General features: G+C 45.9%; 1 protein-coding gene across 1 annotated transcript; it reads left to right on the plus strand.

Annotated features, from left to right (window-relative positions):
• Window positions 1-467: 467 nt before the first annotated feature.
• Window positions 468-3,938, plus strand: LOC123190365 (uncharacterized). The gene is made up of 7 exons (XM_044602992.1): window positions 468-675; window positions 1,184-1,319; window positions 1,962-2,052; window positions 2,826-2,945; window positions 3,051-3,173; window positions 3,462-3,580; window positions 3,669-3,938. Exons 1-6 carry the CDS (start codon window positions 642-644, stop codon window positions 3,546-3,548), a joined length of 591 nt encoding a protein of 196 aa, XP_044458927.1. The 5' UTR covers window positions 468-641; the 3' UTR covers window positions 3,549-3,580; window positions 3,669-3,938.
• The last annotated feature ends 21,526 nt before the right edge of the window (window positions 3,939-25,464 follow it).

A 25,464-nucleotide genomic window follows, 5' to 3' on the forward strand; every position in this document is an offset into this window, starting at 1 on the left:
TCTCCCGCAACGCCAGCCGCCGGCCCTGGAGCAACTTCGACAGGCTGGATCGGACCTCTCGCCCGCGCTCAAGCTTCTCCGAGTGGCGGAGCGCGCGTGGTTCGCGCGCGAAGGAGGCGATCGCCACTGGAGACGAAGCTGCAGCGATGCGGGTGGAGGCGTTGAATGAGGAGTACCAGCTCGCCATCCTCTCCAACTTGCTAACGGAGCACCACCTCGGCGTCAAGAAGGACGGTGGTGATGATGATGCGTATCTAGGTTTTTTTAATATTAGTGTGAACTCTGTTCAGCAATGTAATATGTGGCACGAACCGCTAGTTTAAATTATACCGTATGTGTTTGTGTTTGTTTACTAGATTTGTTTTTTCTTACCGTTCCGCGGTACCGTAAATTTAGTTTATCGTAAATTTTGCAGGACGGTGGTTTGCGGGATCACCGGCCTATTAGAGCCCAACTGCTCGTAGAAAAACTCAGAGCCCAACACCATCCGCCAAGTGATAGATCCCCCGCTCTGATCCTTCCACGTGTCCACCGCGCTGTGCGAGAAGCCGGCGGAAAGCAGGAGAAGCCGCCGAGTTCATCGCCTCCTCTGCAGAGGCCGTTCCCCTTTCATTTCCTCCGCACCCACCTGCTCGGCGGCGATGGCTGCTCCCTCCGCGGCCCTCTCCATCTCCGGTGAGCCACTTCTCCGCTCCCCGCGTCTCTTTTCTCCGACCCTTGCTTCGGTACTTTCTTCATGGAAACGTATTGGCTTGAGAATCAGATGCGTGTTAATTTGGCCACCGGAACTTCTCTAGAGTTAGTAGACCAAAGAGATTTGCACCTTACTTGTTCTGTGCTAAGGACCTAGGAGTAGATGTGTTAGTTTTGGATCTGTATTGCGGCGTGGTTGCACAAACAACCGCCGCTTCTGCTACTTGCAGTCCAACTTATGGTATGGTCAGAGTAACTGAGTAACACTGTAACTGTAAGTGTGGATTTCCCGGAAGGTTATTCTTTATGTAGATAATATATGGAGATCCAATTGCTCGTATCTTATGAACTCATGGAGCGCTTGTTCTTGCCTGGTGTATAAGTGGAGCTTGGCATTTTAGTATTTTTATGCATTCTGTAGAAGTTCTTTAGTACCCAGTTGCTACTCAGTTGTTTGCTGAGAGTTTTATTTCCTTCTGTTCTGTCACAGGTGGGGCGCATACCAGTGCATTTGGATGCAAGCCGAAGAAGCTGATCTCAAACAGAAATTTCTTGCAGCTAGCAGTTCCCTCAAATTCCCAAAATGCAAATCTTTATGGAAAGTTAACCGTCTGCAGAGCAGAAAGGTCTTGCTTACAATTTGTTACTTGATTATTTATGTTCTTTTTACGGCTGAATAATTACATCTGGAGCACCAAAAGTTTTGAAGTAATCGAGCATAGGCAGCTTCTCCCAGTTTTCATCTCTGTTACATTGTCTCGTGGTAGAGAACAAGTAGCCTGGTTCATTTAGTGTTCCATAGCTCAAGCTACAGCTGAGATGACTGGTAATGATAATTCTTTGTTCATGTTCTGCTCTAGTTGCATATGAATTGAGCACCGGCACGCTGAAATGGAGCTCTAATATTTTGAATGTACAATTCATATCACTATATCATGCTGAAAATGCTTTGTGCTGTAGATAGCATGCCTACATTTTGGTGTAGACACACATGTTTTGTTGAAAGCGCTTGTCGAGATTCTTTTCAAGTAGATGTATCAGTTACCTTTTAACAAAAGTGGTGGAGGTCATATTCCCCAATGGCATCTTCTTCCTGCACCTTGGGTTTGGACTGTCATCTTCACCGATGACATCTTCTGGTACTTTGGTTTTGGACAGAGCTTTGCTATGTTTTGATATCTTGTAATCATTAGAGTACCGGTATATGCTTTTTTCCCGCATTCTGTATGCTTTTCTCAAATTTTATTTTTTGTGATGTGATTATGCAGTGAAGATTCTAAAGGCGGGGGAGGATTCTTGACTGGATTTCTCATAGGGGGAGCAGTCTTTGGAACACTGGGTTATGTCTTTGCTCCTCAGGTATTATCGAACCTTTGGAGTATTCTTCATTGCCACATGTGCAACCTCAGGAAGGGAATGTAAAACCATCATGCATTAATTAACAATGCTCTGCCTAGCAAATATAGAAGTCACAGCATCTAGTGTTCTACCGAAGAACAAACAAAAAGTTACGATCTCAACAAGCTCAAAGTCCACATGTAATACTACAACTCTTAACTAAGCATGATGCAAGTTACTATGTGTAGGTGGTACAGATTATTTTGTTAGTCTAGATGGTTGTTATGGTCTTGAGCGGAAGTACAGAGAAATAGGAACGTGAAGGAACAAGTCAGCACTTGTGCACTGTTGTGGCGTTTTGCACCGGCCAGGTGCGTCTCTGCCATCGCAAGAGAGAGAGGGAAGGAACATGGGTGATCCTTCCAGATCTTGCTTCCCCTATTTGATTATTCAATCTCCTCAAACACCAGTTTGCAAGTAAGAAGTAATGAACAAAAGCTAGAATCTAACTAATTTAATATATCTTGTCCTTATTCAAATCTTTGACATCCAATTCCTAGCTCTTCTTTTTGCGGGAAATCCAATTCCTAGCTTAATGGGCAAGGGAAAGGAGTCTTAGTCCTCTAGTAATGCGCATCAGTTGCTGCTTCTATCTCTGATGCCAGTCTAACGCTTGGCAGACAGGTGTATGACTGGCCCTGGCCCCATGCTACAATCTGTTATCTACTTGCCTTGTTCTATTGGCAATTTTCCACCGGGGGACTATTTGTTAAAAACTTGACCTCCTTGAGCAGATCAGCAAAACTTTAGATACATTGCTGAATGACGACGGGCAAGATGGTAAGCCTGACGAGCAAGGCGTCCAAAGTGTACCAAGGCCACGTAATGCTCAATACTATGATGAAGGTTTAGAGGTAAGGAGCCAAATGCGGTGGCAGTGTGGCACATTTCCAGACTTCTATATGTGAAAGATTAAAAGGTATTATTTTGACAACTAAATATTTGTGTATTTGTTCCAGAAAACTCGTCAGACACTGGGTGACAAGATTAGCCAACTGAACCTTGCGATTGACAAAGCTGCCGCCCGATTGAAGCGTGTCACTGGCAGTGTCGAAAAAGAGGCTGTTAAAGATGAAACCGAAGTAGAACCATTATAGAACCTTTACAGTGTTATATTTTCTGTATAATATGTAAAGTAATATTTCTTTGCAAACAAAGTGCTTTGGCTTAAGTACTCTCAAATCTACAAGTTAATGTAAAGGCTCTTCAAATGAATACTAGTAAAAACAATTTTTACATGGTCAATGCTAATGCTGGAAGTATGAATCAATGAAATTTAGTTTTATATTTCTTCAGTGTTATTGCTTATGAGTGTTATTTTTGTTAAGTTGCTGTATGAAAACTTATAGCATTTTCACTTAACTTTGCAGATTGAAATATCAACACTGGATGATAATGGAGTTTTGGAAGGAAACTCGAGTGAACAGGGTTTTGTGCAAGGAGAAAGTGCAACATAATGATCATATCGTGTGATTAGCAGCTTTGCCAGGTGAGTCACTGGCCCTGGAATTCATATAGTGCAGACATCTGAATCGAAAGTGTAGTCAACAATGAACCTTGTCAAACTGAAACTACAGGGAGTATTTCGTCGGGCAAACTGATGGGTGCTCTATTCAACTAACCGGCGACACCAAAAATGATTGCAAGTAGTTCGTTGGAGATTTTTTCTGTGCTCAAGCTGTATTGCTGTAGTTCTGTATGCTCTGTCATCGCCATCAGCTCCAAAAACTTTCATGAAAATTGTGTAATTTAGAACTGGTGATCTAAATAGCTGAGTGGCATACGATTCTCTCAATCTGTTGTGTACTAGTACCACTAATAATAGACAATGGTGTGTTTGGTTTAAATTTTCCTAGAAGAAATCAACTGATGGCATCGGAATGGTATCGACTAGAAATCACATTACCTTGGACATCTTTCTCGTATTAAGATGTATTGCTGCAATGCCTGCAAACTCTGTTGTTGCATGAGCTCTAAAACTTCCACTGGAATCAACATATTAGAATTGGTGACCGCAATAGCTGTGTGGCATAGGATTGTCTGAATTTACTGTCTACCAGTAACCTGGGTAAAATTGCCTGAAGAATGAGAACACTGCTGAAAATTCAACATCTAGACTTCAGTATTGGTGGATTACCGATTTGGGCATGTATTAGGCAGGTTTGATGAAACTCCGGTGAGATGGACCTTAGATGAGTTAGATTCTATTTTGCATATGATTTGCAATCCTTCGTAGTTGTAGCTAGTGTTGCTCCATACATGTTGTATCTGAAATTCGGTATCCCCTATAATAAAACCGAAGTAAATCTCTGCAAGTATGTCGTTGAAATGTAATTTCACTTCATCATAGATTAAAGGAACCAAAATAAATTGAAAAATCTATTGAATATGCTGGCTTCTAGATGGGCATCCCGAGACAGAACTCCTCGGTGTCACATCATAACTGTCGCCTGTCGCCTAAACCCTGCCGGTGAAAAACAAAACGATGATGGAAACCAAATCTATGATCAATCGAGGCGCCGAGGCCCACATATATTATACGACATGACATATATTTTGTACTACTTTGCACCCTTTTTTTTCTTGTCCTCGTCGTCTCCCCTTTGGAGGCTTTGTTCAATGGCGGTTTTGTCGGGTAATCTTATGCCATTATTCATTCGATGCAAAAATGGCTCGAACTGGAAGACGAATAAAGAATCACACGTAACGAAGGAGCTAGCAAAAGGCGGGCACGTCTCTCCGGTTCACGGCCACCCGAGGCGCAGCTCCAGGTCAATGTCCGTGTCGTTCTCGTCGTCGCTCTGCTGGCACCGGTGGCCGTGCGCCATTGCCACGGGCGTGGAGAGCAGCACGTCGTCGCTGGGGATGAACACGGCCCGCGCGCCGGCGGCGGTGGAGTTGAGCACGGGGTACAGCAGCGCGTACTCGGTGGTCGCCGCGGCGGCTGCGGGCGCCTCGGAGACGGCCGCCGCGCCCAGCTGCGCGGCCGCGGCGCCGAACTGGCCGCGCAGCTTGGCGCGGTCGCGGCGGTGCACGTTCATGTGCCCGCCCAGCGCCTGCGCGGACCGGAACTCGCGGCGGCAGAAGGCGCACGTGTACGAGCGCGGCGGCCACGCCCCGCCGCCCATGCCATCGGCGTCGTCCGCCGCGTCGTCCGGCACCGGGCGCGGCGTCGCCGGCCAGCCCCAGAGCACGGCGGTGGGCTTTAGGCGGTGCTGCAGCAGCTGCTGCTGCTTCAGGAAGTTGTGCAGGGTAATGTGCTTCGTCGGCTCGGTGCTGCTGGCAGGCATCGCGGCAGGTCGGCTTAGCTCAGCTCCCGTGTCAGCTTGAGATGTTTGCTCCCGTGGACTGACGGGACATTCGTGCGGCTGCGTCGCCGGGCATTTATAGAGGCTGCTAGTGAGGCGGTGGGGGTTGTGGGGTTTTGGAAGAGACGGAAGGGATGGGATCGCATCGGTTGTGTCGCGCGTTGTGAGCTTTTGTTCATGTCTGCGAGGTTGCGACACACAGAAACTTGCGCAAACTATGGCATGGGTAGTATCACCTGTGTGTGCATGCATGCTGGGGGCGCAGCTGATACGATCAATAGCTATCCAAGGAAAGCTCAAGCTACGGTTGTGTTGTGTACGTACGGCTCCTGCCTCCAACGCAGAGGGTTCACACACTGTACTGTACGAGCAATGCTATTTTTACGTAACACATCTACAAAAAGCATACACACCAGCACAATCGGACGACGGTTATTCCCATGTTTAGCTCCAGGTGGTTACTATCCCTCTCCGCCCTCCCAGTGCGTAAAAGTTTTTGTAAAAGTATACGTAAGACTACCATATTTGTGTACTATTATTATACCTCGCCATATGTCGGGTCGGGTCTAACAAAGCCTACTACAAAAAACCTAGGCCCGGACCTGGCCCGGCCGTCTGGCCTAGATATCAGGCCCAGGCCAAGTCCATCAGCGGAAAAGCCCGCCAGGCTTTGGGGCATCGGGTCGGGCCCTTCTCTAAATCACAAATATGTCAAGCCTAGGCCCGGCCCGGCCATCGGGTCTAGATCTCAGGCCCATGGCTGGCCCGTGAGCAAGATAGGGCCGGGTCGGGTATCCCATGGCCAGGTATAACTGTTATAAGTTTGGGTTTCGGTGAAAATGCTCAACGTACGGGCAATTTTTACGGACGGATGCGGCCCTCCTTAATTCGCCCCACCCCTTGCATTCCACTATGGAGCCGGCCACCCCCATATCAGTTCATGTCATTTCACTCTGTAACTTCTAATCCGTAAAACTTGTTCGTAAGTCTACCAGGGGTTTGGGCCAGAGAGGATTGAAATTAATCTGATTGATTTTTTTTTCAGAGGCATAAGATTTACATCATCTATTAATTGAGGCGATAAATATAGTTTTACAAGTACACTTCGAAACAATGCATCATGCAATACAATTTTCTCTAGTTTCTTAGCACCCGTAGTGGTCTAAAGTTTCGCCTCATCGAAGATGATGTTCAACAAGATTGCCGGCGGGTCTCTCCTCTGCCGAAAAACCCGGGAGTTTCTCTCATTCCAAATTGTCAAATAGACAAACATGATGAGAGAAGTCATGGCTCATCTATTGGGGTTTTGCATTCCGATTCTCTTATCTCATCAATCCTTGACGGGGCCCTCCAAATGCCAAATGGATGTATCCATGTACACAAGGCCTAGCCTCTGGATGACCAAGTTTCAAAATCTAAGGGTGTAGCGGCACTTGAAGAAGAGTTGAGCCATGTTTTTTTGCTCCCTTTTATAAAGAGGGCAAAGGCCTCAATTTGTACACCCACGCTTTGCCAACCTGCTAGCGGCCCAAATCCGATCTTGCAAAGCCAATCACACAAAAACTTGAATTTTGATGGAGCCCAAAGCTCCAAACCTTTCAAACCATGTGGTGCATGTGGGAGAGGGCCATGCCCATGAATTGAGCGAGCCTTATAAGTGGTAGCCACTGAGCTCTAATTGAAAATTACTACTGCTCTATATGCTATCGAGACACAGAACGTTCCAAGAAGGAGAATGGTTTATCTACCGTGTACGGGATATCTCGTGCATGGATTCACCACCTGTGGTTGATTTGAGAGTTGTGCTACTTTTTTGGTTGTTGTCAAGAAAAATCTCGTTTCAAAATTTTTTGTTTGGTTTTTGTCTTGTTTCAACGTGTATCATCATGTTTCATTGTGTACTAATAAAAAACAATTCATTTGTTTTGGCTCGGGTTTGCTGATACACAATGAAACATTAAAATACACTTTGGAACTAAAATAACTCAATGAGACGCTTTCAAACAAGATAAATTTTGGAAAACCCAATGGTAAGCAAAGCTAGGCATCAATGATAGATCAACTTATATAAGAAAAACCCATGGACATCCAAAACAACCAATGGTCGAACTTGTGATTTCCATCCCCAAAATCAAGATTTGAGCCAACACCCTTGACAAGGTAATAGCGTACACACATCGACGTTGCCTGGTCAAGCCAATGAGGCAAAATCTCGGGGGTTCACCTGGAGTGTGCGTATACTTGTTATCGAAGCCATCACTACCATTAACCTTTCTTTCAACTGACACCAACTCCCTAGCCAGATCTGGATGCAGAGAGACCGATGCTCACCCCACCCAATGGAGAAAAGGTAGGAAGCAAGTGGAGGACCCGAACGCCCCGCTCGAAGACACTGCCCCACTGCCTTTGACCTTCATCGATGAGAGAGGGAGGACACATGATGTAGGGTTGCAACCATATATGACCACCAATGCAACAACCTCGCGGATCACTAACCATGTTCCCTGGGTAGCTGCCTGGACGTCCACCATGCCTCCTCTCGCCCTCATCGTTCGGATCAAGCCCCCAAGAAGGGGCAACACCACCCAATCTGTTTTGGCACACGTCAAGATTCTAAACGTGCACGCGTCGAGGCCGTGTCAGTCCCACCGCTGAGCACCACACTGTGAAGACTTGCATGCACTAACACCTTCAATCCTGCCACCCCGCACGACCACACTCTGAGGCATAAGATGGGCGACCGTCGTGTCTTCCTTCACCCACTTAAGACGCATGCCAACCACCCGCCCGATCCGCACCTCTAGTGCGGACGAGTCCACCATAGCTGACCATAACCGCCTCCCCTCGTTGCAGCAAAACACCACCAAGCCCACCATAGTCGACACTACCACACTGGAGAATGTCCGCACCGGTGCCAACGTTGCATGAGGTTTGCGTGGCGATGGCGAGGGAAGGGAAGGGGTAGGGGAGGTCCACTATCGGCTAGCTCGTGGCACCAGGAGTGGTCGCTGGAGTTGCATGGGAGTGGTCCCTGTTAGTGACGACGATGATGATTGTTTTTGGCGGCAACAACAAGGTCAATATCGGTACGAAACCATAAGAATAGCCCAAGGGGCGAAAAATAGATGGTTTTTCTGATATCAGAGCCGGAGGACCATTTAGAATGCATTGGTCAAGTTAAGAAAGACGAAAAATATGTTTTTCTCAATACAATATACTGATTATACTGATTCCGTTTGATCTAGGCTTAACTTGAGTTATCATCGCCCAACTAAAATTTCCTAACATGAACATGTCTCTCACTAGCTAGCTAGCTAGCTAGCTGCTTCAGGAAGGTAAAAGGGTCCGGGAACAACAGCTGGTATATATAAAAAATCGGCAAATGGCATTGCTGCCGGCAACATTCAGAACAAAACCAGCAGCTCACATTCCAGCTAGTCGATCAGCTACGTACATAATTACATTCAATTCTATACCGTAGTGACAAGGCCTCTGACGTCCCGGAGCTACATATGAAGAAATCCAAACCGAACAAGTAATTAAATGTACAGCCTGATAGTACTAGGACCCGGGTCTTAAATTAGAACGTCCGTCTTTGATAGCTGCCACACGGCTTCAGAGCAAAAGGCAGAGTGAGTGAATATTCTTCCCTCCACATAAAACTAAACTTACAGGCGCATAGCTCCCATGCTATATTATCTGGCCAGCTGTTAGGGCTGTATCTGTTGTCTCTATCAAAGCTTGGGCATCGGCTCCTCCGCCTACGTGCGCGTCCTTGCAAGGAACACCCCCATGCGCTTCTAGAACCCATGCCGGATTTGGCTCCTTCTTCAGGAATTGCAGCCATGTTCCCCGGTTTCTAGAACCTGAGTACTGGGTGTACTTGTAGTTACTGGGTGTACTTGTAGTTACTGGTAACAAAGGTTGTCGTGGTCAAAAACCTCCCTGTCGCGAGGTCCAAACCTTGGTGCGTCTCTTTGTCTTCCTCGTGGCGGTGACTATTTTTGTACTGCCGGTATGCAGCGAAACTGGGCCGCTTTGTTGTCGAGCGAGCACGCACCAAGGGGGGGATATTTATTTTTCACCTTACTCGCGCTGGGTACTGCGTGCATCCGCCGTTGTTCACCACGGGCTTGATGGGCGCTTTTTTACGTGTTCATACAAGAACTATGTATCTCATGCGCCGAGTGCTACGTTTGTGAATCATGTTCTGTAAATTTCATTTGACGCAAGGCGTGATGTGTGTGCTACGTAGGTGTGAGTGAGACGTGTTCTGCTCCAGCGGGAGAAAGCGGCAAGTGTGTCCACACTACTAAGGGGAAAACGCATTTTTCAAGGAAAAACTTCCTCGCACTAAACGAGGGACCTTGGTTGATTGACCAACATAGGTTTTTTTTTAGTAAATTTTAAACAAGAGAGCTAATACAATAAGTTCTGACTAACTGCAGTTAATAAAATAACTACTAGCAACATCAAACACCTAGCTAGCTAAAAATAATTTTCATCCTCATGTTCACACTATCTTATTTTCATGGAATCACGCTTTACTAGGAGCGATTTCCCTCCTCCTCTCTCCCACTAAACCCTATGAGTTAGGGCGGTGGCGCCAATCTACCTCTCCTTCCTGGCGAGATCAAGGGGCCCTCTCCCTCCGTCCATTGCTTCGGCGGCAGCAGGGGATAGGAACCCGCTGTTTTAAGACCAGCGGTGGTAGGTTTAGCCTTTTAGTTTAGGTTTTGATCCCCATTCATTGGTAATGAGGCGATGGTGCCACCAACGGCATGGAGTAAATCCTCCCCGCCTCGTCCTCGTTTCGATGGTGCTTCTCGGCATGTTAGGGGGCATGTTTTCTAGGTCGTTTTTATTCTTTTTGTGCAAATTTTTCTTGGTGGCGCTGTCCTAAGCAGCGAATAATGCGACCTTGCCTCTTGGTTCTCCAGCTCTAGTTCTGACCGACAGAGGTTAGCCAGCTTCGGCTTCGTTGAGGAGCGTGTGAGAGTTGTGTTTTCCGACCCCATTTGACTAGACCTGGGGCGTTATACATGCCCTCTCGATATTTTCTTCTTCGAGACCACGATTTGCTACACACATTAGTCTCAATCATCTTCTGTCTACCCGTCCGCTGTTTCTACAAGTACTTGGGTTTGAATAAGTTTGCTCCGCTGTGACGTATGTCTGTGCTTTGCTCACGGCACATCGTTGATGGATGCAGAAGTAAGAAGACTTTCATGCCTCCAAGGGTTTAGATGTCTATAATTTTTGTAAGGGTGTTTTTGTATGGGGTCTGTGGTATATGGCCTTTGACCTTTCCACGGAAAAACTAGAATTTACATGGAGTTTATTTGAAATTTGATGAAAGATGTTCGCCGACGAGCAACTTGGAGCTTAATGATGGATTAAATTCAAGCAAGTGGGTCTCACATACTTGTATATGTGGCTTCGTAAAACTTTGACACTAAATTTTCAACCTTGCATTCAAATGATAAAATTTTCATGAAATTATATAAAATCTTTCAGAGATGGCTTGATGCAAAGAGGATCAATTTTGTTCATTTTGGCGGGTCCGTATGTCCAGATAGGTCTGACTAGTGTGTGGGACACATGAATTTCATTGACTTCTTCCATAATGTTATAACTCGTTGGAATTGGAAGACAAATAGTTGTGCACACACCCCATACCTCACTACCCCCTATTAGAGCATCTCCAGCCGTTCGGCTCCCCAGGACGCCGGAAAAACGCGTCCTGGGGGCGAGCCGGCGAGATTTTCGGTGTGGGGGCGACTGCGTTCCCAGTCGTCGCCCCAGGTCGGCCCCAGGGCTAAATGAATTCGGCGCTTTTTTTGGCACAAACTCATCGAAATTCATCCAAACTCAGCGACATTCATTCAAATTTGTACAAAAAACAAATAAAAAAACAAACACGGCCTAGCTACGCCGTCCTCGCCGCGCCTCGCCGCCGTCCGACTTCTACATGCCTAGGCGCTTGTAGAAGTCGGTGTAGTCTGCGCCGTCGTCGTCGTCGTCTTCCTCGTCGTCCTCGCCCTGCCACCCGCCACCGTCCCTGCTGTAGCCCTGTCCAGGGTCGCCGATGCGGGATGGCCCAGCCTCCTCCTCGTCGCTGTCGAGGTAGAGGACGCCGTCCACCTCGCGGACGGGACGGGGGTGGCGCGCCTTGAGTTCCTCGAGGGCGCGGCGCTGGCGAGCCACCTGCTCGCGAACGTAGTCCTCCCTCGCCCATCTCATGGCTGTCTCGTCGTCGGTGGCCATCGCGAGGTGCTCCCGGTGAAGGAGGCTCCGGCTCGCGGCCTTCCTCTGGGATGGTCAGGGCGCCGCTGCGGGTGCGGCGCCCTAGGGGGACTCCCCCGCCGTGTCCTGCGGCTCGGGCTTGACGGTGAAGGCCGCCGGTGAGCCGCCCGAGGAGGAGGAGGTCGTCGCGTCCGACAACTGCCGCGGCATCCACGAGCTGCCACGGCGGCGAGAGAAGGACGGGGGTGCGGGGGCGGGGTACTCGAGGTGCGGCGTGTTGCCGGCCTCGATGTAGTCGAGGACGTGCTCGAGGGTGCGGCCGGGCACCCCCCACCACTCGTGCCGCCCTTCGGCGTTGTGGCGGCCGCGAGGCACGACGCTGTTGGTGGAGGCGATCAGGCCGTCGCGGCGGTGGTCGAAGTAGATCGTCCAGAACGCACTGTTGTCGGGGGAGTACGCCGGCGTTCGCCGCTGCTCCTTCGCCAGCGACGACCTAATGCAGGCGATCTCTGCCCGCCGGTCCGCCCTGGTGGGAGCGGGTGGCACCGGCACGCTGCCGGCGCTCAAACGCCACACGCCCGGCACCCTCATGTCCGGGGGAGCCGGGTAGTCGGCCTCAAAAAGGAGGCGCGCCTCCCACTCGTAGAGGTGGCGGCGGCCGAAGCCGTTCTTCGCCGCGGAATCGCCCGGGTATTGCACTGCCATTGCTCGTCGGCAGGGGAGTGGAGTGTGCGAGCGGGGGGGGGGGGGGGGAGGCGATGTGCTGCGGTGTGGCGTTCACCGGCGAGGCGGGCGGCTTTTATAGCTGGAGCTCGGGCGGCGGGAGGCGCATGCCAGGCGACGCGTTGCGGGCAGCCGTGGCGCTGGGCGACGCGACGCTTCACTGCGCGGCATCAATGGGCTTGCTGACCGGTGCGATGCATCGCGGCAGGCGCGGCATCAATGGAGGTGACGGCGCGGCAGCTTTGCCATTGATTCCCGCGGGAAACGAGGCAATGTGGACGACGAAGCGGCGCGTCGCTGACAGGGCGGGCCCATCACAGTTCGCGCCAAAAACGGTCCGTCCGGCGCCCCCAAGCGACCCCCAGCGCGCCGGATTCGAGTTGGGTACGCCGGCATCAATTTCGGCCCAATCCGACAGAAAACAGACTCCTGAGGTGCGACTGGGCCATTTTTCAGCGCCGTCGTCGAAAAAATGGCCTAAGGAGATCTGTTGGGGACGCGACTGGAGATGCTCTTAAAAGCCATCGTTGGACATCGAACAGAATAGAGGGAGACGCCTAGATCTGCCCGCCAACACTAGTAAAACCACAACTACCCGTTCCGGGCTTATTTAAAGGACCGGCACCACCATCACACAAAGCGGAAGCATTTGACCACCAACTTCTGAATAGTCTGTCCCTCAAAAAAACTTCTGAATAGTCTGTCATATTCGATGAATGACCGGTGGACTGAATCTCTCCACACATGCTCCTTGATGGCACCAGCGGGAGGAAGAAGGAATGACTTATTTTGATGCAAAAACACCATCACATCCTCATCGTCCTTGCCAAGGCAACATAACCTCTAGAAAGTAGGACCTTCTCCCACCGCTAAATGTGGACCGGTGGTCCGCTATCTTCAAAGGCTACATTTTTGCGGGGGAAACTTCCAATCTATCATCATCTATAATGGCAGTACGGAGCTAGCCTACACGTGCCACCATCATTGCCTCTTCCTCGCCGAAGCTGGGCAAACGTTGTTATAGTAGATAGTCAGGAAGTCATCGTGCTAAGACCCCACAGGACCAATACACTAGAATAATATCTGCTATCGATGAAGAAAAGTATAGATCAAAAGGATCAAACCTATAAACACAAACCGAGACTAAATCCAAACAAATCCACCAGAGACCAGCATCGACCGAATCCTGCGAGATCCGACGAAGACACACCACCACACGTTCAATTTTCAACACACAAGCGAACAGGGAAGAGCTTCAATCTTTTAACAAATCCCAAGCATTCACACCACAATTTTTCTAGAGCAATAGTACATCTTGTAATGAGAGGACCTAGTAGAAACATAGAGGTCCTAAGCAACGCTTAAGGCCCCGTTTGATAACTCAGTATTTTCTATGTATTTTAAGAATACTATAGTTTTTGAGAATACCATGGTTTTAATTACAGCGAGCTGTTTGACAGACACAAAAAACTGCAATATTAATACTACTACAGTTTGCCCAAAACCTTGGTATTTTCTATGTAAATAAAAAAGAACCTCCAACCTCTTTTTTTAAAACTGAGAACACGAAAAGAACGAGCGTGACTCGCTCCCAACCAGCCTCCACCGATTTGAAGTCATCTCCTCCTAATCTCCTACATTACCAGATCCTCATCTAGTGAATGTGTGTTGGGATTTTATTTCGTTTTGCTATGTACGCTAGAGTTGCTAGGTTGTGATGGACTGGTCAGGCCCTTATTGCACGTGTTGGTATGTACTTCGACGACCTACTCCATTTTATCAGTGTAACATGGAGCTAATGTATAGTGCATTCAGATTGGTTGTTCAGCTAGTGCATGGTTGTACTAGTTTGTGCATGGCCGTTCATCAGCTCGCAAGGTCTAGCTAGCTAGCAATGAGCGTGTTTGCAAGCTTTAACCAAACAGATCCGTAGTTTTCCCAATACTTCAAAATTCTTTGTAATGTTAAAACCGTGGTATCTTGTACCTACAAGTTAAATTATTGCAGTTTTCTAATACTTTAGTTTTTCAATGCTTTGCTATCAAACACAGCCTAAGGCGTCTGAATGGTTGCTAGTGCTCGCGCGCTCGCTTGGCGGGCAGCAGCCCATTAAGTCCCTTGCTTGAACATCTGCAAAGCCGCCCTTGAACATTGATTGTTGACTGCTAGGTTTGAAACATGATTTAAAAAAACAGGTTTGAAAAACTGTTCATGGATTTGAAGAAAATTCATTCATTTGAAGAAAGTTCATGAATTCAAAAAACAATTCACGAGTTTGAAAAAAAGTATTGGATTTTGAAAATAAAACCACAATTTGAAAAATATTCATGGGTTTAAAAAAAGTTCATAAATTTGAAAAACAGGCATGGGACTGGAAAAAGGCTCACAGATATGAAAAAAGTTCATGCATTTTAAAAACATACATGAATCTTTAAAAAAGTCCAGACATTTGGAAAATCACAAAAAAAGAAGACAAATTTTTAAAGTGTTCACAAATTTGAAAAATAAAAAATCAAGAGAAACACAAAGCAGAAAAGAAAACCGAAAAATGAAAACCTATAATTAAACTTAAAATAAATAGATATATAACCTGAAGAAAAGCCATCCTAACAAACACATAAAAAACAGCAGAAAAAACATAAAAAAGTCCGGAAAATACTATTTGACGCGACGTCGTCAAGTAGTCGGGCCATCACACAGGGGCTCCTACGAGTGGTCCAGCCCATTTCCAAATTTTTTTCTGCTTCTATTTTTTCTTTATCTTTCCTACTTCTTTTTCCTTTTCAAGTTTACTTTCCATTTTTTTTATTTTTATTTAATTTTCAAAAAAATCGAATTTATGAAATATATTCATAAATGTCTAAAAATGTCATATTTTAAAAAAATTGTTCATAATTTCGAAACATGCTCATATTTCAAATTCTGTTCATAAATTTTAAAACTTTTCGCATTTTCAGAAAAAAACTATCAAATTTTTCAGCAATGTTTGTGGTTTTCAAAAGTTGTTCATATTTTTTTTCACTTTTTATAAAAATGTTTGTGAATTTCAAAATATGTTTTTATTTTTTCAAAAAATGTTCATAATTTCAAAAACAATTGTAGTCACGTTTTTTATTTTTTTACTGAATTTTTTTAAAAAAATCATTTGTTTCAAATTTGTCCCTGTTTTCTATTTTTTAATTTGAATTTTATTCAGTTAAAAAATCACAGTTGAAACTTCAGACAATGTTTATTCCATGCCAATATTATCTGAAGTTTATTCAGTCTAAACATTGTCTGAAGTTTCAACTGTGATCAAGGAAGAACGTATCTCGCCCCTCCGCCGTCATGGAGGCCATGGACCAGAGGGGAAACCCTTCTTCCATCTAGGGGCAAGGTCAAGGAAGAAGAAGAAGAAGGGGGGCTCTCTCCCCCCTCTCTTCCAGTGGCGCCGGAACGCCGCCGGGTCCATCATCATCATCACCGCAATCTACACCAACAACTTCACCGCCATCATCCCCAAATCTTCCCCCCTCTATGCAACGGTGTAACTGTTGGGGAACGTAGCAATAATTCAAAATTTTCCTACGTGTCACCAAGATCAATCCATGAAGTCATCTAGCAACGAGGGAGGAGTGGATCTACATACCCTTGTAGATCGCGCGCGGAAGCGTTCAAGAGAACGGGGTTGATGGAGTCGTACTCGTCGTGATCCAAATCACCGATGATCCTAGCGCCGAACGGACGGCACCTCCGCGTTCAACACATGTACGGAGCAGCGACGTCTCCTCCTTCTTGATCCAGCAAGGGGGAAGGAGAGGTTGATGGAGATCCAGCAGCACGACGGCGTGGTGGTGGAAGTAGCGGGATTCCAACAGGGCTTCGCCAAGCGCTGCGGGAGGAGGGAGATGTGTCATGGGAGGGAGAGGGAGGCGCCAGGGCTTAGGTGCGGCTGCCCTCCCTTCCCCCCACTATATATAGGGCCAAGGGAGAGGGGGGGGGGCGCAGCCTTGGCCCTTCCTCCAAGGAAAGGTGCGGCCAGGGAGGAGTCCATCCTCCCCAAGGCACCTAGGAGGTGCCTTCCCCTTTTAGGACTCTTTCTTTCCCTTATCTCTTGGTGCATGGGCCTCTTGGGGCTGGTGCCCTTGGCCCATATAGGCCAAGGCGTACACCCCTACAGCCCATGTGCCCCCCCCCGGGGCAGGTGGACCCCTTTGGTGGACCCCCGGACCCCTTTTGGCACTCCCGGTACAATACTGATAATGCGCGAAACTTTTCCGGCGACCAAAACAAGACTTCCCATATATAAATCTTTACCTCCAGACCATTCTGGAACTCCTCGTGATGTCCGGGATCTCATCCGGGACTCCGAACAACTTTTGGGTTACCGCATACTAATATCTCTATAACCCTAGCGTCACCGAACCTTAAGTGTGTAGACCCTACGGGCTCGGGAGACATGCAGACATGACCGAGATGACTCTCCGGTTAATAACCAACAGCGGGATTGGATACCCATGTTGGCTCCCACATGTTCCACGATGATCTCATCGGATGAACCACGATGTCAAGGACTTAATCAATCCCGTATACAATTCCCTTTGTCTAGCGGTACGATACTTGCCCGAGATTCGATCGTCGGTATCCCGATACCTTGTTCAATCTCGTTACCGGCAAGTCTCTTTACTCGTTTCGTAACACATCACCCCGTGATCAACTCCTTGATCACATTGTGCACATTATGATGATGTCCTACCGAGTGGGCCCAGAGATACCTCTCCATTTACACGGAGTGACAAATCCCAGTCTCGATTCGTGCCAACCCAACAGACACTTTCGGAGATACCTGTAGTGTACCTTTATAGCCACCCAGTTACGTTGTGACGTTTGGCACACCCAAAGCACTCCTACGGTATCCGGGAGTTGCACAATCTCATGGTCTAAGGAAATGATACTTGACATTAGAAAAGCTTTAGCATACGAACTACATGATCTTGTGCTAGGCTTAGGATTGGGTCTTGTCCATCACATCATTCTCCTAATGATGTGATACCATTATCAACGACATCCAATGTCCATGGTCAGGAAACCATAACCATCTATTGATTAACGAGCTAGTCAACTAGAGGCTTACTAGGGACATGGTGTTGTCTATGTATCCACACATGTATCTGAGTTTCCTATCAATACAATTCTAGCATGGATAATAAACGATTATCATGAACAAGGAAATATAATAATAACTAATTTATTATTGCCTCTAGGGCATATTTCCAACAGTCTCCCACTTGCACTAGAGTCAATAATCCAGTTCACATCGATATGTGATTAACACTCAAGGTCACATCCCCATGTGACTAACACCCAAAGAGTTTACTAGAGTCAATAATCTAGTTCACATTACCATGTGATTAACACTCGATGAGTTCTGGGTTTGAACATGTTATGCTTGTGAGAGATGTTATAGTCAACGGGTCTGAATCTTTCAGATCCGTATGTACTTCGCAAATCTCTATGTCATCTTGTAGATGCAGTTACTACGCTATATTTGGAGCCATTTCAAATAATTGTTCTACTTGGAGCTATTCTAAATTGTTGCTCCATTATACGTATCCGGTATCTCTACTCAAAGCTATCCGGATATGTGTTAAGCTTGCATCGACGTAACTCTTTACGTCGAACTCTTTATCACCTCCATAACCGAGAAACATATCCTTATTCCTCTAAGGATAATTTAGACCGCTATCTGGTGATCTACTCCTAGATTACCTTTGTACCCTCTTTCCAGATATGTGGCAAGGCACACATCAGGTGCGGTACTCAGCATGGCATACCGTATAGAGCCTATGACAAAAGCATAGGGGACGACCTTCGTCCTTCCTCTTTCTTATGCCGTGGTCGAGCTTTAAGTCTTAACTTCATACCTTACAACTCAGGAAAGAACTCCTTCTTTGACTGGTCCATCTTGAACACCTTCAAGATCATGTCAAGGTATGTGCTCATTTGAAAGTACCATTAAGAATTTTGATCTATCCTTATAGATCTTGATGCTCAATGTTCAAGTGGCTTAATCCAGGCTTTCCATTGAAAAATACTTTCAAATAACCCTATATGCTTTCTAGAAATTCTACATCATTTCTGATCAACAATATGTCAACATATACTTATCAGAAATTCTATAGTGCTCCCACTCACTTCTTTGGAAATACAAGTTTCTCATAAACTTTGTATACACCCAAAATCTTTGATCATCTCATCAAAGCATACATTCCAACTCCGAGATGCTTACTCCAGTCCTTAGAAGGATTGCTGGAGCTTTGCATACTTGTTAGCATCTTTCAGGATTGTCAAAACCTTTCGGTTGTATCACATATAACCTTTCCTCAAAATCGTCGAGGAAACAATGTTTTGATATCCTATCTGCAAGATTTCATAAATAATGTAGTAATTGCTAACATAATTCCAACAGACTCTTAGCATCGCTACGAGTGAGAAAGTCTCATCATAGTCAACTCCTTGAACTTGTCGGAAAACATCTTAACGACAAGTCGAGCTTTCTTAATGGTGATACTTACCATCATTGTCCGTCTTCCTTTTAAAATCCATATGTACTCAACAGCCTTACGACCATCGAGTAGTTCTTCCAAAGTCTACACTTTGTTTTCATATATGGATCCTCTCTCGGATTATATGGCCTCAAGCCATTTTGGAATCCAGGCCCACCATCGCTTCTCCATAGCTCGTAGGTTCATTGTTATCTAGCAACATGACTTCCAAGACAGGATTACGTACCACTCTAAAGTAGTACGCATCCTTGTCATCCTATGAGATTTGGGAGTGACTTGATCCGAAGTCTCATGATCAATATCATAAGCTTCCACTTCAATTGGTGTAGGTGCCACAGGAACAACTCTTTGTGCCCTGCTATACACTAGTTGAAGTGACGGTTCAATAACCTTATCAAGTCTCCACCATCCTCCCACTCAATTCCTTCGGGAGAAACTTTTCCTCGAGAAGGGACCCGATTCTAGAAACAATCCCTTATTGCTTTCGGATCTGAGACAGGAGGTATACCCAACTGTTTTGGGTGTCCTATGAAGATGCATTTATCTGCTTTGGGTTCGAGCTTATCAGCCTGAAACTTTTTTTCACATAAGCGTCGCAGCCCCAAACTTTTAAGAAATGACAGCTTAGGTTTCTCTAAACCATAGTTCATACGGTGTCATCTCATCAGAATTACGTGGTGCCCTATTTAAAGTGAATGTGGTTGTCTCTGATGCCTAACCCATAAACTATCATGGTAATTCGATAAGACACATCATGGTATGCATCATATCCAATAGGGTGCAGTTATGACGTTCGGACACACCATCACACTATGGTGTTCCAGGATGTATTAGTTGTGAAACAATTTCCACAATGTCTTAATTCTGTGCCAAACTCGTAATTCATATATTCATCTCTATGATCATATCATAGATATTTTATCCTCCTGTCACGATGATCTTTCAACTTCACCCTGAAATTACTTGAACCTTTCAATAATTCAGACTCGTGATTCATCAAGTAAATATACTCAACATCTACTCAAATCATCTGTGAAGTAAGAACATAACGATATCCACTACATGCCTCAGCACTCATTGGACTGCACACATCAAAATGTATTACTTCCAACAAGTTGCTTTCTAGTTCCATTTCACTGAAAACGAGGCTTTCAGTCATCTTGCCCATGTGGTATGATTTGCATGTCTCAAGTGATTCAAAATCAAGTGAGTCCAAATGGTCCATTTGCATGGAGTTTCTTCATGCATATTCACCAATAGACATGGTTCGCATGTCTCAAACTTTTCAAAAACGAGTGAGCCCAAAGATCCATCAACATGGAGCTTCTTCATGCGTTTTATACCGATATGACTTACGTGGCAGTGCCACAAGTAGGTGGTACTATCATTACTATCTTTTGGCATGAACATGTGTATCACTACGATCGAGATTCAATAAACCATTCATTTTAGGTGTAAGACCATTGAAGGTATTATTCAAATAAACAGAGTAACCATTATTCTCCTTAAATGAATAACCGTATTGCGATAGACATAATCCAATCATGTCTATGCTCAACGCAAACACCAATCTCGATGGTAGAGGGAGCGTACGATATTTGATCAACCTTGGAAATACTTCCAACACATATCGTCATCTCACCTTTAGCTAGTCTCCGTTTATTTCGTAGCTTTTATTTCGAGTTACTAACACTTAGCAACCGAACCGGTATCTAATACCCTGGTGCTACTAGGAGTACTAGTAAAGTACACATTAACATAATGTATATCCAATATACTTCTATCGACCTTGCCATCCTTCTTATCTACCAAGTATCTAGGGTAATTCTGCTCCAGTGGCTGTTCCCTTTATTACAGAAGCACTTAGTCTCGGGTTTGGGTTCAACCTTGGGTTTCTTCACTAGAGCAGCAGCTGATTTGCCATTTCATGAAGCATCCCTTTTTTCCCTTGCCCTTCTTGAAACTAGTGGTTTCACCAACCATCAACAATTGATGCTCCTTCTTGATTTCTACTTTTGTGGTGTCAAACATCGCGAATATCTCAAGGATCATCATATATGTCCCCGATACATTATAGTTCATCACGAAGCTCTAGCAGCTTGGTGGTAATGACTTCGGAGAAACATCACTATCTCATCTGGAAGATCAACTCCCACTCGATTCAAATGATTGTTGTACTCAGACAATCTGAGCACAAGCTCAACAATTGAGCTTTTCTCCTTAGTTTGTAGGCTAAGAAAATCGTCGGAGGTCTTATACCTCTTGACGTGGGCAGGAGCCTGAAATCCCAATTTCAGCCCTCGAAACATCTCATATGTTCTGCGACATTTCAAAACGTCTTCGGTGCCTCAACTCTAAACCGTTTAACTGAACTATCACGTAGTTATCAAAATGTGTATGTCAAATGTTCGCAACATCCACGGACAACGTTCGAGGTTCAGCACACTGAGTGGTGCATTAAGGACATAAGCCTTCTATGAAGCAATGAGGACAATCCTCATTTTACGGACCTAGTCCACATAATTGCTACTATCAACTTTCAACTAAATTTTCTCTAGGAACATAACTAAATAGTAGAACTGAAGCGCGAGCTATGACATAATTTGCGAAGACCTTTTGACTATGTTCAGGATAATTAAGTTCATCTTATGAACTCCCACTCAGATAGACATCCCTCTAGTCATCTAAGTGATTACATGATCCGAGTAAACTAGGCCGTGTCCGATCATCACGTGAGACGGACTAGTCAACATCGGTGAACATCTTCATGTTGATCGTATCTTCTATATGACTCATGCTCGACCTTTCGGTCTCTTGTGTTCCGAGGCCATGTCTGTACATGCTAGGCTCGTCAAGTTAACCTAAGTGTTTCGCATGTGTTTCGAGGCCATGTCTGTACATGCTAGGATCATCAACACCCGTTGTATTTGAACGTAAGAATCTATCACACCCGATCATCACGTGGTGCTTCGAAACGACGAACTTTCGCAACGGTGCACAGTTAGGGGGAACACCTTCTTGAAATTTTAGTGAGGGATCATCTTATTTACTACCGTCGTTCTAAGCAAATAAGATGTATAAACATGATAAACATCACATGCAATCAAATACTGACATGATATGGCCAATATCATATTGCTCCTTTTGATCTTCATCTTCGGGGCTCCATGATCATCATCGTCACCGGCATGACACCATGATCTCCATCATCATGATCTCCATCATCGTGTCTCCATGAAGTTGCCTCGCCAACTATTACTTCTACTACTACAGCTAACGGTTAGCAATAAAGTAAAGTAATTACATGACGTTTATGTTGACACGCAGGTCATAAATAAATTAAGACAAGTCCTATGGCTCCTGCCGGTTGTCATACTCATCGACATGCAAGTCGTGATTCCTAATACAAGAACATGATCATCTCATACATCACATATATCATTCATCACATCCTTTGGCCATATCACATCACATAGCATACCCTGCAAAAACAAGTTAGACGTCCTCTAATTGTTGTTTGCATGTTTTACGTGGCTGCTATGGGTTTCTAGCAAGAACGTTTCTTACCTACGCAAAGACCACAACATGATATGCCAATTGCTATTTACCCTTCATAAGGACCCTTTTCATCGAATCCGATCCGACTAAAGTGGGAGAGACAGACACCCGCCAGCCACCTTATGCAACTAGTGCATGTCAGTCGGTGGAACCGGTCTCACGTAAGCGTATGTGTAAGGTTGGTCCGGGCCGCTTCATCCCACAATGCCGCAGAATCAAGATTGGACTAGTAACGGTAAGCATATTGAACAAAATCAACGCCCACAACTACTTTGTGTTCTACTCATGCATAGAATCTACGCAATAGACCTAGCTCATGATGCCACTGTTGGGGAACGTAGCAATAATTCAAAATTTTCCTACGTGTCACCAAGATCAATCCATGGATTCATCTAGCAAGGAGGGAGGAGTGGATCTACATACCCTTGTAGATCACGCGCGGAAGTGTTCAAGAGAACGGGGTTGATGGAGTCGTACTCATCGTGATCCAAATCACCGATGATCCTAGCGCCGAACGGACGGCACCTCCGCGTTCAACACATGTACGGAGCAGCGACGTCTCCTCCTTCTTGATCCAGCAAGGGGGGAGGAGAGGTTGATGGAGATCCAGCAGCACGACGGCGTGGTGGTGGAAGTAGCGGGATTCCAACAGGGCTTCGCCAAGCGCTGCGGGAGGAGGGAGATGTGTCATGGGAGGGAGAGGGAGGCGCCAGGGCTTAGGTGCGGCTGCCCTCCCTTCCCCCCACTATATATAGGGACAAGGGAGAGGGGGGGCTCAGCCTTGGCCCTTCCTCCAAGGAAAGGTGCGGCCAGGGAGGAGTCCATCCTCCCCAAGGCACCTAGGAGGTGCCTTCCCCTTTTAGGACTCTTTCTTTCCCTTATCTCTTGGCGCATGGGCCTCTTGGGGCTGGTGCCCTTGGCCCATATAGGCCAAGGCGAACACCCCTACAGCCCATGTGGCCCCCCGGGGCAGGTGGGCCCCTTTGGTGGACCCCCGGACCCCTTTCGGCACTCCCGGTACAATAACGATAATGCGTGAAACTTTTCCGGCGACCAAAACAAGACTTCCCATATATAAATCTTTACCTCCGGACCATTCCGGAACTCCTCGTGACGTCCGGGATCTCATCCGAGACTCCGAACAACTTTCAGGTTACCACATACTAATATCTCTATAACCCTAGCGTCACCGAACCTTAAGTGTGTAGACCCTATGGGTTCGGGAGACATGCAGACATGACCGAGATGACTCTCCGGTTAATAACCAATAGCGGGATCTGGATACCCATGTTGGCTCCCACATATTCCACGATGATCTCATCGGATGAACCACGATGTCAAGGACTTAATCAATCCCGTATACAATTCCCTTTGTCTAGCGGTACGATACTTGCCCGAGATTCGATCGTCGGTATCCCGATACCTTGTTCAATCTCGTTACCGGCAAGTCTACTCGTTTCGTAACACATCATCCCGTGATCAACTCCTTGATCACATTGTGCACATTATGATGATGTCCTACCGAGTGGGCCCAGAGATACCTCTCCGTTTACACGGAGTGACAAATCCCAGTCTCGATTTGTGCCAACCCAACAGACACTTTCAGAGATACCTGTAGTGTACCTTTATAGCCACCCAGTTACGTTGTGACGTTTGGCACACCCAAAGCACTCCTACGGTATCCGGGAGTTGCATAATCTCATGGTCTAAGGAAATGATACTTGACATTAGAAAAGCTTTAGCATATGAACTACATGATCTTGTGCTAGGCTTAGGATTGGGTCTTGTCCATCACATCATTCTCCTAATGATGTGATCCCGTTATCAACGACATCCAATGTCCATGGTCAGGAAACCGTAACCATCTATTGATTAACGAGCTAGTCAACTAGAGGCTTACTAGGGACATGGTGTTGTCTATGTATCCACACATGTATCTGAGTTTCCTATCAATACAATTCTAGCATGGATAATAAACGATTATCATGAATAAGGAAATATAATAATAACTAATTTATTATTGCCTCTAGAGCATATTTCCAACTGTAACCCCCTTTTTTTACCCGTTGTAATCTCTACTTAAACATGGTTCTCAATGCTATATATTGTTTCCCAATGATGTATGACTATCCTATGATGTTTGAGTAGATATGTTTTGTCCTATGGTTAATTGATGCTCGTGATTGGTTTGAGTTGCATGTTTTATTATTGGTGCTGTCTTATGGTGATCTTCGTGTCACGCAAGCGTGAGGGGTCCCCGCTGTAGGGTTTGCAATATGTTCATGATTTGCTTATGGTGGGTGGCGTGAGTGACAGAAGCACAGACCCGAGTAAGTAGGTTGTTTGCGTATGGGAATAAAGAGGACTTGATACTTTAATGCTATGGTTGGGTTTCTTTAGTAGTTGCGGATGCTTGCTAGAGTTCCAATCATAAGTGCATATGATCCAAGAAGAGAAAGTATGTTAGCTTATGCCTCTCCCTCAAATAAAATTGCAATAATGATTACTGGTCTAGTTATCGATTGCCTAGGGACAAATAACTTTCTCGTGACAAAAAGCTCTCTACTGAAACTAATTTAGTTGTGTCTCTATCTAAACAGCCCCTAGCTTTTAATACATGCTCTTTATTATCTTGCAAACCTAGCCTACAACATCTACAAAGTACTTCTAGTTTTATACTTGTTCTAGGTAAAGCGAACGTTAAGCGTGCGTAGGGTTGTATCGGTGGTCGATAGAACTTGAGGGAATATTTGTCCTACCTTTAACTCCTCATTGGGTTCGACACTCTTACTTATCGAAAGAGGCTACAATTGATCCCCTATACTTGTGGGTTATCAAGACCTTTTTCTGGCGCCGTTGCCGGGGAGTTATAGCGTGGGGTGAATATTCTCGTGTGTGCTTGTTTGCTTTATCACTAAGTAATTTTTATTTGTTGTTCTAAGTTATTCTCTATCTTTAGTTATGGGTAGGAAACGCAAAATACCAAAAAAATT

Source organism: Triticum aestivum, chromosome 2A, assembly GCF_018294505.1.
Source record: "Triticum aestivum cultivar Chinese Spring chromosome 2A, IWGSC CS RefSeq v2.1, whole genome shotgun sequence".
In the NCBI taxonomy this organism is placed as follows: Eukaryota; Viridiplantae; Streptophyta; class Magnoliopsida; order Poales; family Poaceae; genus Triticum; species Triticum aestivum.